The sequence below is a fragment of the Triticum urartu genome, chromosome 7A (assembly GCF_056163025.1).
Source record: "Triticum urartu cultivar PI428250 chromosome 7A, HENAU_Tu73, whole genome shotgun sequence".
Lineage (NCBI taxonomy): Eukaryota > Viridiplantae > Streptophyta > Magnoliopsida > Poales > Poaceae > Triticum > Triticum urartu.
Window position 1 is genome coordinate 753,300,878 of NC_141879.1, and position 19,400 is coordinate 753,320,277.

General features: G+C 44.6%; 1 protein-coding gene and 1 pseudogene across 1 annotated transcript; both read left to right on the forward strand.

Annotated features, from left to right (window-relative positions):
* The first annotated feature begins 607 nt into the window (after positions 1 to 607).
* Positions 608 to 5,982, forward strand: LOC125519621 (putative disease resistance RPP13-like protein 3). Its single transcript, XM_087534330.1, has 4 exons — positions 608 to 723; positions 2,863 to 4,062; positions 4,153 to 4,218; positions 4,319 to 5,982. Exons 1-4 carry the CDS (start codon positions 621 to 623, stop codon positions 4,759 to 4,761), a joined length of 1,812 nt encoding a protein of 603 aa, XP_087390456.1. The 5' UTR covers positions 608 to 620; the 3' UTR covers positions 4,762 to 5,982.
* A 1,887-nt stretch (positions 5,983 to 7,869) lies between these two features.
* On the forward strand, positions 7,870 to 8,008 carry LOC125526115 (small nucleolar RNA Z247; annotated as a pseudogene).
* The last annotated feature ends 11,392 nt before the right edge of the window (positions 8,009 to 19,400 follow it).

The following is a 19,400-nucleotide window of genomic DNA, read 5'->3' on the forward strand; positions in this document are numbered from 1 at the left end:
AAGCTCGATAGTAGAGCAGCAACTCAGCTCAAAACATCTACTAATATGAACAGTGAGCGAGTGTGTTTTCAGTTGTTTATGCCGGTGGGCCTGCCAGTGACTAAGCGTGCACCCCATTCTTATCGGTCTAATCACATGCACCGGTGCAGATTCAGCGAACTGGCAAGAATCAACTTAGTCGTTAGTGCAACTGCTGCCTTGTTAACAAAATTAAATGACTTTACTCGTCTAGCTTGCAAGTCTTCTTTGAATGAACATAAGAGTATATAAATTAGGTAAGACACAGCCAATTGGTGCCAAATGCAATCCTTGAGATCCGGCAATGTAGAAATTTAAATATTAGATGTGCATTTTGGGATGAGGTCTGACCCGTAAATTTTGGAAAAAAAAATATATGTCCAAGTGTGCCATAGAAAGGTGGGTACAATAAATGAACTGCTAAGCAAGAGATGTGCCTTTGCTTCAAATTTTCCCTATAAAAGTGACTGTTCGGGGTGTGGTTCAAGTTCACCTCTAGCTAAGCAAAAGAAAATCATAGCCGAGGGTTGTCATAGCCTCTAGTGGCATTAGAGAGAGAGAGAGAGAGAGAGAGAGAGAGAGAGAGAGAGAGAGAGAGAGAGATGGCAGATGCCATTGTTGGTCCGCTGCTGAGCAAGCTGCAGGCGGTAGCAGTGACAGAGGGGAAGGCCCTAGCTGCCGTGGGCAATGAGATTGATCGCCTCCGTGACATCCAGATCATCCAGATCGCCTCCTAGCAGATTCTACCACTGAAATCATCCAGATCGACATGTTTCCTTCCATATGGACCTGGACGTCAATGAATAGTTCCGGCGCTGTCTCCCAAGTGGAGCTAGTCATTTTTTACATCATTTAAATTACATCCTTAAACTTACAACCCAAGATTTGAGTACTTTAGCCTTTGTCTCCAACGCCATGAAAGTTCAGATGACAAGTTATCTGATTGCACTGTAAATGGCAACCAGCAAACCAAACATTACAGTAAATAGCATTACAGAGTATGGTACTTATGCACAAAAGGTTGTGCAAGCTGCAGATAATAATCACAAATAAAATCATACGGTACAGATTACTACCTCCGGACGGGAGTACAAGTCAGGCCCGTGTTTTAATATCTCCAATCTGACTAGAGAAACATGTGTGATATGCCATGAAAATATGTATTTTTGTAAATTGTCACATTATTCGTACTAGTCGAATGCTCGTGCGTTGCCATGGAACAACAAAGATAAAATAGATAGCATCATCAATGGAGGGATGAAGCACAAGTGAATTTTGATTTTTATCATAACAATGTGGTTTACATAAAAAAATTGAGATATACAAAAGATACTCTGATACTTAGCCAACTTTCATAATTAAATAACATCAATGTCTGTATAACTCTTAATTGTGATCTGTTTACTCTATAATGGATAGGTAGTGCGAAAGAAAGTAGAGAGGGCCTCACCGTTTAAAAGGGAACCATAGCAACGTTGAAACCAACTAAATTTTTTGTATTATTAGTGTCTTCTATTTTTTTATTACCTTCCTCGCATATATATAATACCAAATCCATTATTTGAAAATTGATTTCAAAAAAGAACTACTAATCCTTAACTTTTCAGCGAATCCTTCATCGGTGGTTGTGAATGACTGATTTTTTCAATCCCTTCAACTTTTTCCGTAGGAGCAAGTCAGATAGGCTGATAAATAGAACCATCTGATTTGATTGAGAAAGGAAATCCAATGAAAAATACTGCAAGCATGTGTGTTTTCAGACATGTATGCAAGATCGATAGAAGTAGGGCACGAATAAATGAACTTCGGTTGTAGCAATACAACCGCAAGGATACATAACCTATCTTTAAATGGGTTCTTTCATTTCTCTTCCACTATTTCTTTACCGTCATATCTCCTTGCCGTCTGATCTAGGTTTTACTTGGTGTCAGTGCGTGAGGTGTCATCGCGTGCCCCAGCATGATCTTTTGTATATTTTTTCAAAACGCCAGTCGCCCAAATCTGACTGGAGGCAGTGATAGGTGTGTAGCTGGTAACGGCAGCACATCATCTTGCCTATGCCTGCATTCCCCAGACTCGGCCACCTCGCCCTTGCTGCTGCGACCCTGAAATTCAGTAGTACAGCCTACAGTACAAAATTCTTTGAGAACAAAGAGAAGTAGAAGAGCTCTGCACACATCAAAATTGACGTGGCAGTCTTTATTGAAGTATGCAGTAGTTTGCTATCACCAAGTTGGACACAACAAGACTGCCCAGCGGTTAACAGTAAACCAAACAAAAATTCTAGCTTTGCCTAATAAGTAAATCACCATGCAAAATTATGGTCCGTCACTTGTAACGTCCCTGTCATACAAATAATCCATTCCGTGAAGCTGAAATCCAACAGGGAAGTGAGTACTTAGTCATATATAAAGTAGTTTAACTCTCCACGCTAACACGAAGTCAACCAAACAGACGATAAGGAAACAGACATCTCGGATTGTTTTCAAAATTAGAAATGAAGGGCAGAAGGGGCAAGGTGATACCAGATTTTGCGTTGGAAATCTTCTTAACCAATACTCAGAGCAGGCATGTTAGGTCGAACGAGGTGGTCAAACCATCACGACGTTCGATCCCCCCTTAATAGTAGAGACTACCACTGAAAACTACTCTATTCAAGCAGGCTTTTGTACTTAACTATGATCATGATCTTAGGTCATAGCATACATAAATATATATTCTGGAGCACACATCTCAACAATAAATTAAAATTCTAACGTACGAAATAATTTAGATGACGTGGATTATATCGGTTGCTTAAATACAACAATAGATTATTTTTGTTTACTAGCTTCAGCTAATAAATAATAGTCGGAAACAGGGACGACACAGACTTGGAGGAGAACCAACAGGCTGTGCCAATACGCAAGGACGAAGAAAAGGAATTGCATGACCTCCTCCTTGTCAAAAATGAAAGCCGTGTGATTTATGTGGTTGGAGAGAGTGGTATCGGGAAAAGGTATCTGGCAGAGAAAGCATACAAAAATGAAACCATTAAGAAGAATTTCGAGGTATGTATGTGGGTGAGCTTTCCACAAGACACCAATAACATCACTGATCAAGTAGAAAGAAAGCTGGAAGATGAGTGCTCCAAGCTACAACCTAGCGGGAAGAATATAGACCAAGTGAAGTACTTGGTTGTGGTAGATTGCCAAATGAGCAGCACCATACTCGAGGCACAGAATTGGCTCAAGGCCGGCAGAGAAGGTAGCAAGATTGTGCTGACAGCGACGTCCAGTCCCTGTGCTGATGACATCGTTGAGCTTCGTTGTCTACCCAAAGATACGAGCGAGAAGTTGTTCAACAGGATCCTGGGCCTCCGGGGGCGCCGGATGAGTAATTACAAGACAGAAATGATGGATACGATCCGTAAAGACATTGAAAAGATAACCAAGGGACTACCACTGGCGGTGGTTCTTCTTGCCAAGCTCATGAGGACAATGGACTACAGCAAGTGGGAGGCAGCATCCAAGTACCTCAAGGAGAACAACCAAGACGACCTGCTCATGACCATAGTGTCCATGAGCATCGATGACCTCCCCAAAGAACACAGGTCGTGCTTGCTCTACACGGCAGGCTTCCCGGAGCGCAGCACGATCGATGCTGGCCAACTAGTGCGCCTCTGGGCGGCGGAGGGCTTCCTAATTCAGCAGCCTGGGGTGGAACAAGAAGAGCTGGGCCAGCGCTACCTCAAGGAGTTTATCTTCCGAGGCCTTATGCAGCTGGTGAAGAAGAAAGCAGACGTCGTGGAATCAGTAGCTATTCATGACCAGGTCTATGAGATTCTCAGGTCCGAGGCACAGCGCATTGGCCTCATGGAAACGCACTATGGTGGTGGGTATGCCCCTGCCACAGTCAGCGCGAAGCGCCTAGCTCTCAACAACAAAATGCCGTACAAAACAAAGGTGCTTTGGAAGGTGAGAACCGTGTTGTCCCATGGTGCACAAGGCATTATGGGAGGTGCCAAGCTGCCCAGTGGAGCTCATGATGCCAAGCTCATCGAAGGTGCCAACCGTGCTGTCCACATTTCTCAAGAAATACCACCTCTTTACATATTACGGGCTAATCGGAGATCATATTTCTGGCACTTTGCAGGGTCACAAGAATTCAAGGAAGCCTCCAACCAGCTGCTCAAGGAATCCAGCTCCCATGATGCACAAGGTACTAGAGCCACATTTGTTAAGAAATACCTACTGCTTCTTTACATATTATTAACTGAGCTACCGGGCTAATGTCGGATATTTGTTGTGGCACTATGCAGCAGGACCACAGGAGTTCAAGGAAGGCTTGAGGCAGTTGCTCAAGCAATCCACATTCCTTCGCGTCATCAGCCTAGAGGGCATCAACATTGGTGAGAAGCTGCCAACTCGAATCGGGGACATGCTGCACCTACAGTACCTCAGTGTCCGGTGCTCGAGCTTGACAACGGTGCCAGACACCATCGGCAAACTGAAGAAGCTCCAGACAATGGATGTGAGAGGGACGCAGGTGAAAATTTTGCCCATGTCTTTCTGGAAAATCAAAACATTGCGCCATGTTCTAGGCAACCGCGATCTCCGGTTCCATGGGTATTGCCAAGCATCTGAAGATGTTGTCGACGATGGGTTAAGCGTGCATGTGACAATTAAAGAGCATGTTGATAACATGCACATCTCCCGTAGGAACTTGTGGGTGCTTGTTACTAGTACGTGTTGTCAGTTATGAGCATCCTTTATTTCTTCCACTATATACCATCGTCTTCACTCAGTCACCACTCCACTTATGTAAATTGCCTAAATAAAGACTCGATCCTACATTACGAGTAAGAGTGTGAGAGTCAGTTAGTGTGTAAGAGTAATGCATAATTAAGTGTGTGTGCACCAAGTCCATGGTGTATTGTATAAGCCTGAGTTGAAATCGTATTTTCAGTTCATAAAAATCTATGTATGTGCATTGTTTTTCACAAATTAATCATAGATAATGCATGATGTAAATGTTTCTACTACTCACACCATTTATTACCACAAGGCAAGAGGCTTGGTACATGGTAGGGCATTATACAAACCGAATACCCATACCGAAATGTTAGGAGCCGACACCACATGGATCAATACCGGTAAATTCAGTCACATTCCTGGTTTCCACTTATAGAAAACAAAAAATATTCCAAGAAATTTGGCCGTGGATGTCATAAAGGTAATGACATCAGAAACGTGATGGAAGAAGTGATTAAACATGGTTTGAGGGTTGGTCGTGGATAAAAAGGATCCGAGGCATCAATTTTTTGTGCAGGTTGGTCTCGCTTGACTAAATATTTAGGCACCTCACATTTTGTTAAACCCCACATGGCACCTCACATTTAGGAACCAATTGTGCAGCCCACCCAGTCCAATAAGTCAAACCGTGCTCCTGCATCATTGAGCTCTCCTGTCGGTAGCGCCTCGTCACAGCCGTGATGACAGTGATGCTTCTCTAGTGTGTACCAATGCTTCCATAGTGTGTGTCCTTCTGCTTGGCAACTTTATGTGTGTAAATGTGCTTGATGTGCAGTGTGATAGTATATGGGGAAATTAAGTTGGAATTATGAAAAAGGAATTTATTTTATACACCCAGCTGCTAATAATGTCCTTTCCGCATACATACAAAAACATTTTAAGATATGATAGGAGATTTTGATTTCAAATGATTCAAAACATTGCCGTGTGTTGTGTCTTGTGACTTTACCCCAGGTTTAACCTTACGGTAGATTGAAGTGTTGTAGATGCAGCATGCTATTGTTTGGTGCAGGCAGGCAATTTTAGAGCCCTATCGTGCTATGCATGGTATCATCGAAATTAGGACAAACGATTGACACCGTCAAAATCATCATAAACTATTGGTTCCATTCCACGTAAGGTAATTAAGGTAGGGCAAGACAGGCAAATAATTTAACAATCGAATGACTGATTGACTCACCGTGAGTACTTCGTTGCCGCCGCCGCCGACCGGATCCCGGGATCAGCAGCTGGATTTCCAAGGCCAGGGGGTTGCTTTGCTGTAGGAGATCCAGACACAGTATCTCTCCTCTGCAGCAACGCTGTTTAGGTTGCTGAGCTCAAGCAACGGGTACTGCTGGAATAAGATGTTGGGGAGCAATGAGTTTGGCTCGCCGGAGGTGGAGTGGTCGAGCGGGCTCCCCATTAGGATTAGGATTTGGCCGTCGGCGAGGAAGCCAATGGAATCAGTTGACTTGAGAGGGCACGGCGATGGTGACGCTGCGTATGTGGACCGTAATTTTCCTTTTTTACTAGGGCTCCGCCCCATCTTGATTATCTGCGCACGGCCTACGGCCCATAAGCCCATTTGTCGTGAATCATCTGAAAATAACGTTCAGAAATCAGAACGGTTCAGTGACTTTCACTCCAAAAAAAAAACGTCTCACTTACTTCAGTCATCATCAACAACTCTTCCCCTCTACCCCTCAAAAAAAAAATTATATACAACTCTTCCCCTCTGAACAGAATCCCTGATTGAATTCTACCCTTAGCCGGTTCAGTGTATGGTGTAATTCTTGTTCTGAAGAATTGCGACGAAATTCATGTGGTACAAACTGTTGAAGTTCACAAAAAACGAGACCATGTAAATCTCAGCTCCTCCTCTGAATGGAGCTTCCAGATGCAAATTCTGTCCAGGGAGGCGATCATCATCAGAAGTCAGCAGGATAAAGTGCACAACCGTCAATGCGACACCAGTCAGCTGAAACTGGTGTCGTTCTAGTTCACTGGTGGTTCAGGGTTTATCTAACAACAACAGTAGCAGATTTCCACGCATCCAAGGGAAAACAAATCGGTCGAACTTGAACTGGCACTAAACACTCTGCGTGTTGGTACTACTGCCATCTCCCCACTCTGCTCTGCTCTTCTCTTCTCTTCTCTTCTCTTCTCTTCTCTGCTCGACTGCTTTCTCATTGGCATCCATATGATCGCCTCCACCGAAACTGAAATATAACATGTGTGCGGTAGAAACCCAGTTGCTCGTCTGCACTAGACCAATTCAACAGGGCAACCTGACACATTCAGTGCTGAATGTGTGTGTTAAACATATTGCAGTAGGCCCATAGGGCGCACCGGCCAGAACCTGGCCCGGCTAGATAGATAGAGTTCATCTTGTTGTAACTTCTTATCTCTCTATCTCTCTAGATATTCCTTGTTCCTCAAGATGTAATCCCAACAACTTTGTATGCTTATCAGGGAGATGCCCCTGCCTATATAACACGCAACCGTCGCCTCCAACGAGGTACGACGTTCTCCGCTCGTTTACATGGTAATCAGAGCCTCCTCTATCCACTACATCTAGCAAAACCTACCACCAGCCATGTCGTCCTCCTCAAGCTCCGTTCAGATCACCTCCATGGGGCAGGTCGCCGAGAAGCTTACCCGCACCAACTACGTGCTGTGGCGTGCCCAGGTGACGCCGCAGCTGAGAGGTGCTGGTTACTTCGGCTACGTCGACGGGACGATGCCGGAGCCCGCCAAGTTCATCGTCACGAAGGACAAGGACGGGAAGGAGGAGCAAACACCCAACCCTCTCTATCCGATCTGGTTCAGAGAAGGGCAGCAGGTACTTGGATACTTGCTCAATAATCTCACCAAGGAAGTCCTCGTGCAGGTCACATCTATAGCCACGCCGCACGAGCTCTGGGCAGCACTTGCCCACATGTTCTCGTCGCAGTCCAGGGCGCGCGTCAACAACATCAGAGTCACGCTCTCCACGGCGCAGAAGGGGACGCAGTCGGTGGCCGCCTACTTCGCCCACATGAGGTCTCTGGCGGATGAGCTTGCAGCTGCTGGCAAGCCCATCGATGATGATGAGCTCATCTCCTACATCACCTCCGGTCTCGACATGGAGTACCAACCTCTTGTCTCCGCCAACGACGCCCGCACCGAGCCCATCAGCATCGACGATCTCTACGCCCAGATGAGTAACTTCGATCAGCGTCTCGCCCTTTACAGCACGGCAGGATCCGGTGGAGGCTTCAAATCCTCTGCTAACGCGACCTCTCGCGGCCGCGGTGGCGGCGGATGCGGAGGCGGCAGCTCTTCTCGCTACCGTGGGCCGCAGCGCACCAAGGGCAAGCCATCAGGCGGCGATGGCAACCCTCCTCCACGCAACGGCAACGGCGGCGGCGGTCGGCCCTACAACAACAGCAACAAGGGTCGCCACGGAGGCCGTCCACGAGCTGCTCCTGACGTCCCGTGCTGCCAAATCTGTGGCAAGCCAGGCCACACCGCGTGGGACTGCTGGTACCGCTACGAGGAAGATGAAGAATCTTTCCAAGATGAGAAGGTTGCGGGGGCAGCCGACGGCTCCTACGACATCGACACGAACTGATACGTGGACAGCGGCGCGACAGATCACATCACAGGGGAGTTGGAGAAGGTGACCATGCGCGAGAAGTATCGCGGGCAAGACCAAGTTCATACCGCCAATGGAGAAGGTATGAGCATTAGTGATCTTGGTCATTCAGTAATAAAAACTCCCCACAAAAATATTCGTCTCAGAAACTTTTTGCATGTCCCTAGTGCATCAAAGAATCTCCTTTCCGTTCATCGCATTGCTCTCGATAATCATGTATTCCTTGAGTTTCATCCGTTTTTCTTTTTGATCAAGGATCAGGTCACGAGGAAAATCCTCTATCAAGGTAGATGCGTTCGAGGGCTTTACCCGTTGATTCCGGAGCTTAGGAGATTGAATAAACAAGCCTATGGTGTCACCAAAGTGTCTTCAACACGATGACACGATAGATTAGGACATGCATCGTTTCCTTTGATTGAGAAATTGCTTAGAAAGAATAAGCTCCCGTTTGTTGGTGAGCGTAATTGTGAAACTATTTGTGACTCATGCCAACGTGCTAAAAGTCACCAGTTAGCTTATCCTATATCTACAAGTGTTTCTACCAAGCCTCTTGAACTCATTTTCTCTGATGTTTGGGGTCCTGCGCCTACCTCAATTGGGCGCCGCACTTATTATGTAAGCTTTATCGATGATTTTAGTAAGTACACGTGGATTTATCTCCTCAAAAAGAGATCTGATGTGTTTCAAGTTTTTCACAACTTTCAAGCACTTGTAGAAAGAAAGTTCAACTGCAAAATTCTAGCTATCCAACCTGATTGGGGAGGGGAATACAGAAACCTCAATTCCTTCTTTCAACAGATTGGCATATCTCACCACATATCGTGTCCTCATGCTCACCAACAGAACGGGTCTGCTGAGCGTAAGCATAGGCATATCGTTGAAGTAGGTCTAGCTCTTCTTGCAGCTGCCTCTATGCCATTAAAATTCTGGGATGAAGCCTTTCTCACCGCAGTTCATCTTATTAATATTCTTCCCAGTAGAGTCATCAACAATGAAACTCCGGTAGAACGCCTTCTTCACACCAAACCCAATTACAAATCCCTCTGAGTGTTTGGCCGTGCGTGCTGGCCAAATCTTCGTCCCTACAACAATCGCAAGCTCCTTTTCCGGTCAAAACAATGTGTCTTCATAGGCTATAGTCCACAACATAAAGGTGTCAAGTGCCTTGATGTATCCACGGGTCGTGTCTATATATCCTGTGATGTTGTGTTCGACGAGACTGTTTTTCCCTTTGCACATCTTCACCCAAACGCCGGCGCTCTCCTTCAAAAGGAAATCCTTCTTCTTCCATCTCATCTCACTGGTTTTGATAATGGGGATGGTTTTACTACTAATGATCAATTATTGACTAATTCTCCTACTAATGGTGGTGATGAGTTTTGTGATGAAGCAGAAAAAAATGGGACAAAAAATGATGAAGAAATCAGCCAAAACTGTCATTTTATGCCTCCTGGGTGCAGCAGCAGCGCCATCGAGGCGGATCCGCCTCGGGATCAGGGCGCATCAGCCGCGGGATCCGAGCATGACGGGATAGACGAATCTGCACCGAGCCCCGCGCCACGCCACGACAGCCGCGGTCCCGCGCCACGCCACGACAGCAGCGGCCCAGCCAATCACGGCGCGCCCGCGTGGATGGACCACGCGCCGCCTGCGGCCGGTCGGTTCGGCCCCGAACCGCGTCACTACACGCGGCGCGCGTCTCGGCAGGACCCGGGCGTGGAGTCTCGCGCCGCATCTACGGGGGCCCACTCATCATCGCCCCATCATGAGCCGGACGTGGCGACTAGCGCAGCTGCGGGATCTTCTGTGCCGCCATCCTCCAGTACTTCACGCTCTCTGGCCGCAGAAGATCCCGTTGTTGGGGAACGTAGTAATTTCAAAAAAATTCCTACGCACACGCAAGATCATGGTGATGCATAATAACGAGGGGAGAGTGTGATCTACGTACCCTTGTAGACCGACAGCGGAAGCGTTATGACAACGCGGTTGATGTAGTCGTACGTCTTCACGGCCCGACCGATCAAGCACCGAAACTACGGCACCTCCGAGTTCTAGAACACGTTCAGCTCGATGACGATCCCCGGACTCCGATCCAGCAAAGTGTCGGGGAAGAGTTTCGTCAGCACGACGGCGTGGTGACGATCTTGATGTACTACCATCGTAGGGCTTCGCCTAAGCACCGCTACAATATTATCGAGGATTATGGTGGAAGGGGGCACCGCACACGGTTAAGAATATGATCACGTGGATCAACTTGTGTGTCTATGGGGTACCCCCTGCCCTCTCTATAAAGGAGTGGAGGAGGAGAGGACCGGGAGTAGGATTCCCCCTTTCCTAGTCCAACTAGGAGTCCTTCCATGTAGTAGGAGTAGGAGACAAGGAAGGGGAAGAGGGAAGAGAAGGAAGGAGGGGGCGCAGCCCCTCCCCCTAGTCCAATTCGTACTAGGCCTTGGGAGGGCGCGCGGCCTGCCTCTCCCTCTCCCCTAAAGCCCAATAAGGCCCATATACTTCTTCTCCCGTATTCCCGTAACTCCCCGGTACTCCGAAAAATACCCGAACCACTCGGAACCTTTCCGATGTCCGAATATAGTCGTCCAATATATCGATCTTTACGTCTCGACCATTTCGAGACTCCTCGTCATGTCCCCGATCTCATCTGGGACTCCGAACTCCTTCGGTACATCAAAACTCATAAACTCATAATATAACTGTCATCGAAACCTTAAGCGTGCGGACCCTACGGGTTCGAGAACAATGTAGACATGACCGAGACACGTCTCCGTTCAATAACCAATAGCGGAACCTGGATGCTCATATTGGCTCCTACATATTCTACGAAGATCTTTATCAGTCAGACCGCATAACAACATACGTTGTTCCCTTTGTCATCGGTATGTTACTTGCCCGAGATTCGATCGTCGGTATCTCAATACCTAGTTCAATCTCGTTACCGGCAAGTCTCTTTACTCGTTTCGTAATACATCATCTCGCAACCAACTCATTAGTTGCAATGCTTGCAAGGCTTATGTGATGTGCATTACCGAGAGGGCCCAGAGATACCTCTCCGACAATCGGAGTGACAAATCCTAATCTCAAAATACGCCAACTCAACATGTACCTTTGGAGACACCTGTAGAGCTCCTTTATAATCACCCAGTTACGTTGTGACGTTTGGTAGCACACAAAGTGTTCCTCCGGCAAACGGGAGTTGCATAATCTCATAGTCATAGGAACATGTATAAGTCATGAGAAAGCAATAGCAACATACTAAACGATCAGGTGCTAAGCTAATGGAATGGGTCATGTCAATCATATCATTCTCCTAATGATGTGATCCCGTTAATCAAATAACAACACATGTCTATGGTTAGGAAACATAACCATCTTTGATTAACGAGCTAGTCAAGTAGAGGCATACTAGTGACTTTTAGTTTTGTCTATGTATTCACACATGTATTATGTTTCCGGTTAATACAATTCTAGCATGAATAATAAACATTTATCATGATATAAGGAAATAAATAATAACTTTATTATTGCCTCTAGGGCATATTTCCTTCAGTCTCCCACTTGCACTAGAGTCAATAATCTAGTTCACATCGCCATGTGATTCAACACTAATGGTTCACATCACCATGCGATTAACACCCATAGTTCACATCAACATGTGACCAACACCCAAAGGGTTTACTAGAGTCAGTAATATAGTTCACATCGCTATGTGATTAACACCCAAAGAGTACTAAGGTGTGATCATGTTTTGCTTGTGAGATAATTTTAGTCAACGGGCCTGTCATATTCAGATCCGTAAGTATTTTGCAAATTTCTATGTCTACAATGCTCTGCACGGAGCTACTTTAGCTAATTGCTCCCACTTTCAATATGTATCCAGATGAAGACTTAGAGTCATCCGGATCAGTGCCAAAACTTGTATCAACGTAACCCTTTTACGATGAATCTTTTGTCACCTCCATTATCGAGAAACATATCCTTATTCCACTAAGGATAATTTTGACCGCTATCCAGTGATCTACTCCTAGATCACTATTGTACTCCCTTGCTAAAAACAGTGTAGGGTATACAATATGTCTGGTACACAGCATGGCATACTTTATAGAACCTATGGCTGAGGCATAGGGAATGACTTTCATTCTCTTTCTATCTTCTGCCGTGGTCGGGCTTTGAGTCTTACTCAATTTCACACCTTGTAACATAGCCAAGAACTCTTTCTTTGACCGTTCCAATTTTTGAACTACTTCAAAATATTGTCAAGGTATGTACTCATTGAAAAAAAATTTTATCAAGCATCTTGATCTATCTCTATAGATCTTGATGCTTAATATGTAAGCAGCTTCACCGAGGTCTTTCTTTGAAAAACTTCTTTCAAAATACTCCTTTATGCTTTGTAGAATAATTCTACATTATTTCCGATCAACAATATGTCATTCACATATACTTATCAGAAATGTTGTAGTGCTCCCACTCACTTTCTTATAAATACAGGCATCACCGCAAGTCTGTATAAAACTATATGCTTTGATCAACTCATCAAAGCGTATATTCCAACTCTGAGATGTTTGCACCAGTCCATAGATGGATCGTTGTAGCTTGAACATTTTGTTAACACCTTTAGTATTGATAAAACCTTCTTGTTGCATCATATACAACTCTTCTTTAAGAAATCCATTAAGGATTGCAGTTTTGTTATCCATTTGCCAGATTTCATAAAATACGGCAATTGCTAACATGATTCGGACAGACTTAAGTATAGATACGAGTGAGAAACTCTCATCGTAGTCAACACCTTGAACTTGTCGAAAACCTTTTTGCGACAATTCTAGCTTTGTAGATAGTAATACTACTATCAGCGTCTGTCTTCCTCTTGAAGATCCATTTATTTTTATGGCTCGCCGATCATTGGGCAAGTCAATCAAAGTCCATACTTTGTTCTCATACATGGATCCTATCTCAGATTTCATGGCCTTAAACCATTTTGCAGAATCTGGGCTCATCATCGCTTCCTCATAGTTCGTAGGTTCATCATGGTCAAGTAACATGACCTCCAGAACAGGATTACCGTACCACTCTGGTGCGGATCTCACTCTGGTTTACCTACGAGGTTCGGTAGTAACTTGATCTGAAGTTACATGATCATCATCATTAGCTTCCTCACTAATTGGTGTAGTAGTCACAGGAACAGATTTCTGTGATGAACTACTTTCCAATAAGGGAGCAGGTACAGTTACCTCATTAAGTTCTACTTTCCTCACACTCACTTCTTTCGAGAGAAACTCCTTCTCTAAAAAGGATCCATTCTTAGCAATGAATATCTTGCCTTCGGATCTATGATAGAAGGTGTACCCAACATTTTCTTTTGGGTATCCTATGAAGATGCACTTCTCCGATTTGGGTTTGAGCTTATCAGGTTGAAACTTTTTCACATAAGCATTGCAACCTCAAACTTTAAGAAACGACAGCTTAGGTTTCTTGCCAAACCATAGTTCATACGGTGTCGTCTCAACGGATTTAGATGGTGCCCTATTTAACGTGAATGCAGCTGTCTCTAATGCATAACCCCAAAATGATAGTGGTAGATCGGTAAGAGACATCATAGATCGCACCATATCTAATAAAGTACGGTTATGACGTTCGTACACACCATTACATTGTGGTGTTCCAGGTGGCATGAGTAGTGAAACTATTTCACATTGTTTTTAACTGAAGGCCAAACTCGTAACTCAAATACTCTTCTCTATGATCTGATCGTAGAAACTTTATTTTCTTGTTACGATGATTTTTCACTTCACTCTGAAATTCTTTGAACTTTTCAAATGTTTCAGACTTATGTTTCATCAAGTAGATATACTCATATCTGCTCAAATCATCTGTGAAGATCAGAAAATAATGATACCTGTCGCGAGCCTCAATATTCATCGGACCACATACATCAGTATGTATGATTTCCAACAAATCTGTTGCTCGCTCCATTGTTTCGGAGAATGGAGTTTTAGTCATTTTGCCCATGAGGCATGGTTCGCAAGCATCAACTGATTCATAATCAAGTGATTCCAAAAGCCCATCATCATGGAGTTTCTTCATGCGCTTTACACCAATATGACCTTAACGGCAGTGCCACAAATAAGTTGCACTATCATTATTAACTATGCATCTTTTGGTTTTAATATTATGAATATGTGTATCACTATGATCGAGATCCAACGAACTATTTTCATTGGGTGTGTAACCATATAAGGTTTTATTCATGTAAACAGAACAACAATTTATTCTCTTGCTTAAATGAATAACCGTATTACAATAAACATGATCAAATCATATTCATGCTCAACGCAAACACCAAATAACACTTATTTAGGTTCAACACTAATCCCGAAAGTATAGGGAGTGTGCGATGATGATCATATCAATTTTGGAACCACTTCCAACACACATTGTCACTTCACCCTTAACTAGTCTCTGTTTATTCTGCAACTCCCGTTTCGAGTTACTAATCTTAGCAACTGAACTAGTATCAAATACTGAGGGATTGCTATAAACACTAGTAAAGTACACATCAATAACATGTATATCAAATATACTTATGTTCACTTTGCCATCCTTCTTATCTGCCAATCATTTGGGGTAATTCCGCTTTCAGTTACCAGTCCCTTTGCAGTAGAAGCACTTAGTCTCAGGCTTAGGACCAGACTTGGGCTTCTTCACTTGAGCAGCAACTTGCTTGCTGTTCTTCTTGAAGTTCCCCCCTTTTTTTTCTTTGCCCTTTTCTTGAAACTAGTGATCTTGTCAACCATCAACACTTGATGCTCTTTCTTGATTTCTACCTTCATCGATTTCATCATCGTGAAAAGCTCGGGAGTCGTTTTCGTCATCCCTTGCATACTATAGTTCATCACGCAGTTCTACTAACTTGGTGATGGTGACTAGAGAATTCTGTCAATCACTATCTTATCTGGAAGATTAACTCCCACTTGATTCAAGCGATTGTAGTACCCAGACAATCTGAGCACATGCTCACTAGTTGAGCGATTCTCCTTCATCTTTTAGCTATAGAACTTGTTGGAGACTTCATATCTCTCAACTCGGGTATTTGCTTGAAATATTAACTTCAACTTCTGGAACATCTCATATGGTCCATGACGTTCAAAACGTCTTTGAAGTCCCGATTCTAAGCCGTTTAAGCATGGTGCACTAAACTATCAAGTAGTCATCATATTGAGCTAGCCAAACGTTCATAACGTCTGCATCTGCTCCTGCAATAGGTCTGTCACCTAGCGGTGCATCAAGGATATAATTCTTCTGTGCAGCAATGAGGATAAACCTCAGATTACGGATCCAATCCGTATCATTGCTACTAACATATTTCAACACAATTTTCTCTAGGAACATATCAAAATAAACATATGAAAGCAACAACGTGAGCTATTGATCTACAACATAGATATGCTAATACTACCAGGACTAAGTTCATGATAAATTAAAGTTCAATTAATCATATTACTTAAGAACTCCCACTTAGATAGACATCCCTCTAATCCTCTAAGTGATCACGTGATCCAAATCAACTAAACCATGTCCGATCATCACGTGAGATGGAGTAGTTTCAATGGTGAACATCACTATGTTGATCATATCTACTATATGATTCACGCTCGACCTTTCGGTCTCCGTGTTCCGAGGCCATATCTGTATATGCTTGGCTCGTCAAGTATAACCTGAGTATTCCGCGTGTGCAACTGTTTTGCACCCGTTGTATTTGAACGTAGAGCCTATCACACCCGATCATCACGTGGTGTCTCAGCACGAAGAACTTTCGCAACGGTGCATACTCAGGGAGAACACTTCTTGATAATTAGTGAGAGATCATCTTAAAATGCTACCGTCAAACTAAGCAAAATAAGATGCATAAAAGATAAACATCACATGCAATCAATATAAGTGATATGATATGGCCATCATCATCTTGTGCTTGTGATCTCCATCTTCGAAGCACCATCATGATCACCATCATCACCGGCGCGACACCTTGATCACCATTGTAGCATCGTTGTCGTCTCGCCAATCTTATGCTTCCATGACTATCGCTACCGCTTAGTGATAAAGTAAAGCATTACAGCGCAATTGCATTGCATACAATAAAGCGACAACCATATGGCTCCCGCCAGTTGCCGATAACTTGGTTACAAAACATGATCATCTCATACAATAAAATTTAACATCATGTCTTGACCATATCACATCACAACATGCCCTGCAAAAACAAGTTAGACGTCCTCTACTTTGTTGTTGCAAGTTTTACGTGGCTGCTACGGGCTTAAGTAAGAACCAATCTTACCTACGCATCAAAACCACAACGATAGTTTGTCAAGTTGGTGCTGTTTTAACCTTCGCAAGGACCGGGCGTAGCCACACTCGGTTCAACTAAAGTTGGAGAAACTGACACCCGCTTGCCACCTTTGTGCAAAGCACGTCGGGAGAACCGGTCTTGCGTATGCGTACGCGTAATGTCGGTCCGGGCCACTTCGTCCAACAATACCGCCGAACCAAAGTATGACATGCTGGTAAGCATTATGACTTATATCGCCCACAACTCACTTGTGTTCTACTCGTGCATATAACATCAACACATAAAACCTAGGCTCGGATGCCACTGTTGGGGAACGTAGTAATTTCAAAAAAATTCCTACGCACACGCAAGATCATGGTGATGCATAGAAACGAGGGGAGAGTGTGATCTACGTACCCTTGTAGACCGACAGCGGAAGCGTTATGACAACGCGGTTGATGTAGTCGTACGTCTTCACGGCCCGACCGATCAAGCACCGAAACTACGGCACCTCCGAGTTCTAGCACACGTTCAGCTCGATGACGATCCCCGGACTCCGATCCAGCAAAGTGTCGGGGAAGAGTTTCGTCAGCACGACGGCCTGGTGACGATCTTGATGTACTACTGTCGCAGGGCTTCGCCTAAGCACCGCTACAATATTATCGAGGATTATGGTGGAAGGGGGCACCACACATGGCTAAGAATATGATCACGTGGATCAACTTGTGTGTCTATGGGGTACCCCCTGCCCCCGTATATAAAGGAGTGGAGGAGGGGAGGGCCGGTCCTCTCTATGGCGCGCCCTAGGGGAGTCCTACTCCCACCGGGAGTAGGATTCCCCCTTTCCTAGTCCAACTAGGAGTCCTTCCATGTAGTAGGAGTAGGAGACAAGTAAGGGGAAGAGGGAACAGAAGGAAGGAGGGGGCGCAGCCCCTCCCCCTAGTCCAATTCGGACTAGGCCTTGGGAGGGCGCGCGGCCTGCCTCTCCCTCTCCCCTAAAGCCCAATAAGGCCCATATACTTCTTCTCCCGTATTCCCGTAACTCCCCGGTACTCCGAAAAATACCCGAACCACTCGGAACCTTTCCGATGTCCGAATATAGTCGTCCAATATATCGATCTTTACGTCTCGACCATTTCGAGACTCCTCGTCATGTCCCCGATCTCATCCGGGACTCCGAACTCCTTCGGTACATCAAAACTCATAAACTCATAATATAACTGTCATCGAAACCTTAAGCGTGCGGACCCTACGGGTTCGAGAACAATGTAGACATGACCGAGACACGTCTCCGGTCAATAACCAATAGCGGAACCTGGATGCTCATATTGGCTCCTACATATTCTACGAAGATCTTTATCGGTCAGACCGCATAACAACATACGTTGTTCCCTTTGTCATCGGTATGTCACTTGCCCGAGATTCGATCGTCGGTATCTCAATACCTAGTTCAATCTCGTTACCGGCAAGTCTCTTTACTCGTTTCGTAATACATCATCTCGCAACCAACTCATTAGTTGCAATGCTTGCAAGGCTTATGTGATGTGCATTACCGAGAGGGCCCAGAGATACCTCTCCGACAATCGGAGTGACAAATCCTAATCTCAAAATACGCCAACTCAACATGTACCTTTGGAGACACCTGTAGAGCTCCTTTATAATCACCCAGTTACGTTGTGACGTTTGGTAGCACACAAAGTGTTCCTCCGGCAAACGGGAGTTGCATAATCTCATAGTCATAGGAACATGTATAAGTCATGAGAAAGCAATAGCAACATACTAAACGATCGGGTGCTAAGCTAATGGAATGGTTCATGTCAATCATATCATTCTCCTAATGATGTGATCCCGTTAATCAAATAACAACACATGTCTATGGTTAGGAAACATAACCATCTTTGATTAACGAGCTAGTCAAGTAGAGGCATACTAGTGACTTTTAGTTTTGTCTATGTATTCACACATGTATTATGTTTCCGGTTAATACAATTCTAGCATGAATAATAAACATTTATCATGATATAAGGAAATAAATAATAACTTTATTATTGCCTCTAGGGCATATTTCCTTCACCCGTCTCGTCGCCCGCGCCTGCAGCACCCGACAGGTCGTCTTCGGGATTTGCAGCCGTTCCAGGCACCGGATCCTCTGTGCCTGCCTCTTCGCCAGCTCGGACCAGACTTCAAAGGGGAGTAATTCAACCCAAAAACTACAAACATATAGCAAAATTTGGCTATGCTTGTAACACACATGATGCAGATACTGTTCCACATACTGTAGCAGAAGCTTTGAATGATCCAAGGTGGAAAAAGGCCATGGAAGAAGAGTGCATGGCGCTTCACAAAAATAAAACCAGGCATTTAGTATCTGCACATCAAGGAAAAGGTAAAAATGTGATAGATTGTAAATGGGTTTTCAGAGTAAAGAAGAAGTCTGATGGAACTATTGATCGCTACAAAGCCAGACTAGTTGCAAAAGGTTTTAAACAAAGGTATGGCTTAGACTATGAGGACACATTTAGTCCGGTTGTAAAGGCTGCCACTATTCGCCTTGTTTTGTCTATTGCCATGTCTAGGGGATGGAGTCTCCATTAGCTGGATGTTCAGAACGCGTTTCTCCATGGTGTTC

Coding starts and splice junctions, on each gene's coding strand:
- LOC125519621 (XM_087534330.1), top strand. CDS start 621: ATGGCAGATGCCATTGTTGGTCCGCTGCTGAGCAAGCTGCAGGCGGTA. Junction 4,063..4,152: donor TGATGCCAAGCTCATCGAAG/GTGCCAACCGTG, acceptor GGCACTTTGCAG/GGTCACAAGAATTCAAGGAA. Junction 4,219..4,318: donor CAGCTCCCATGATGCACAAG/GTACTAGAGCCA, acceptor GGCACTATGCAG/CAGGACCACAGGAGTTCAAG.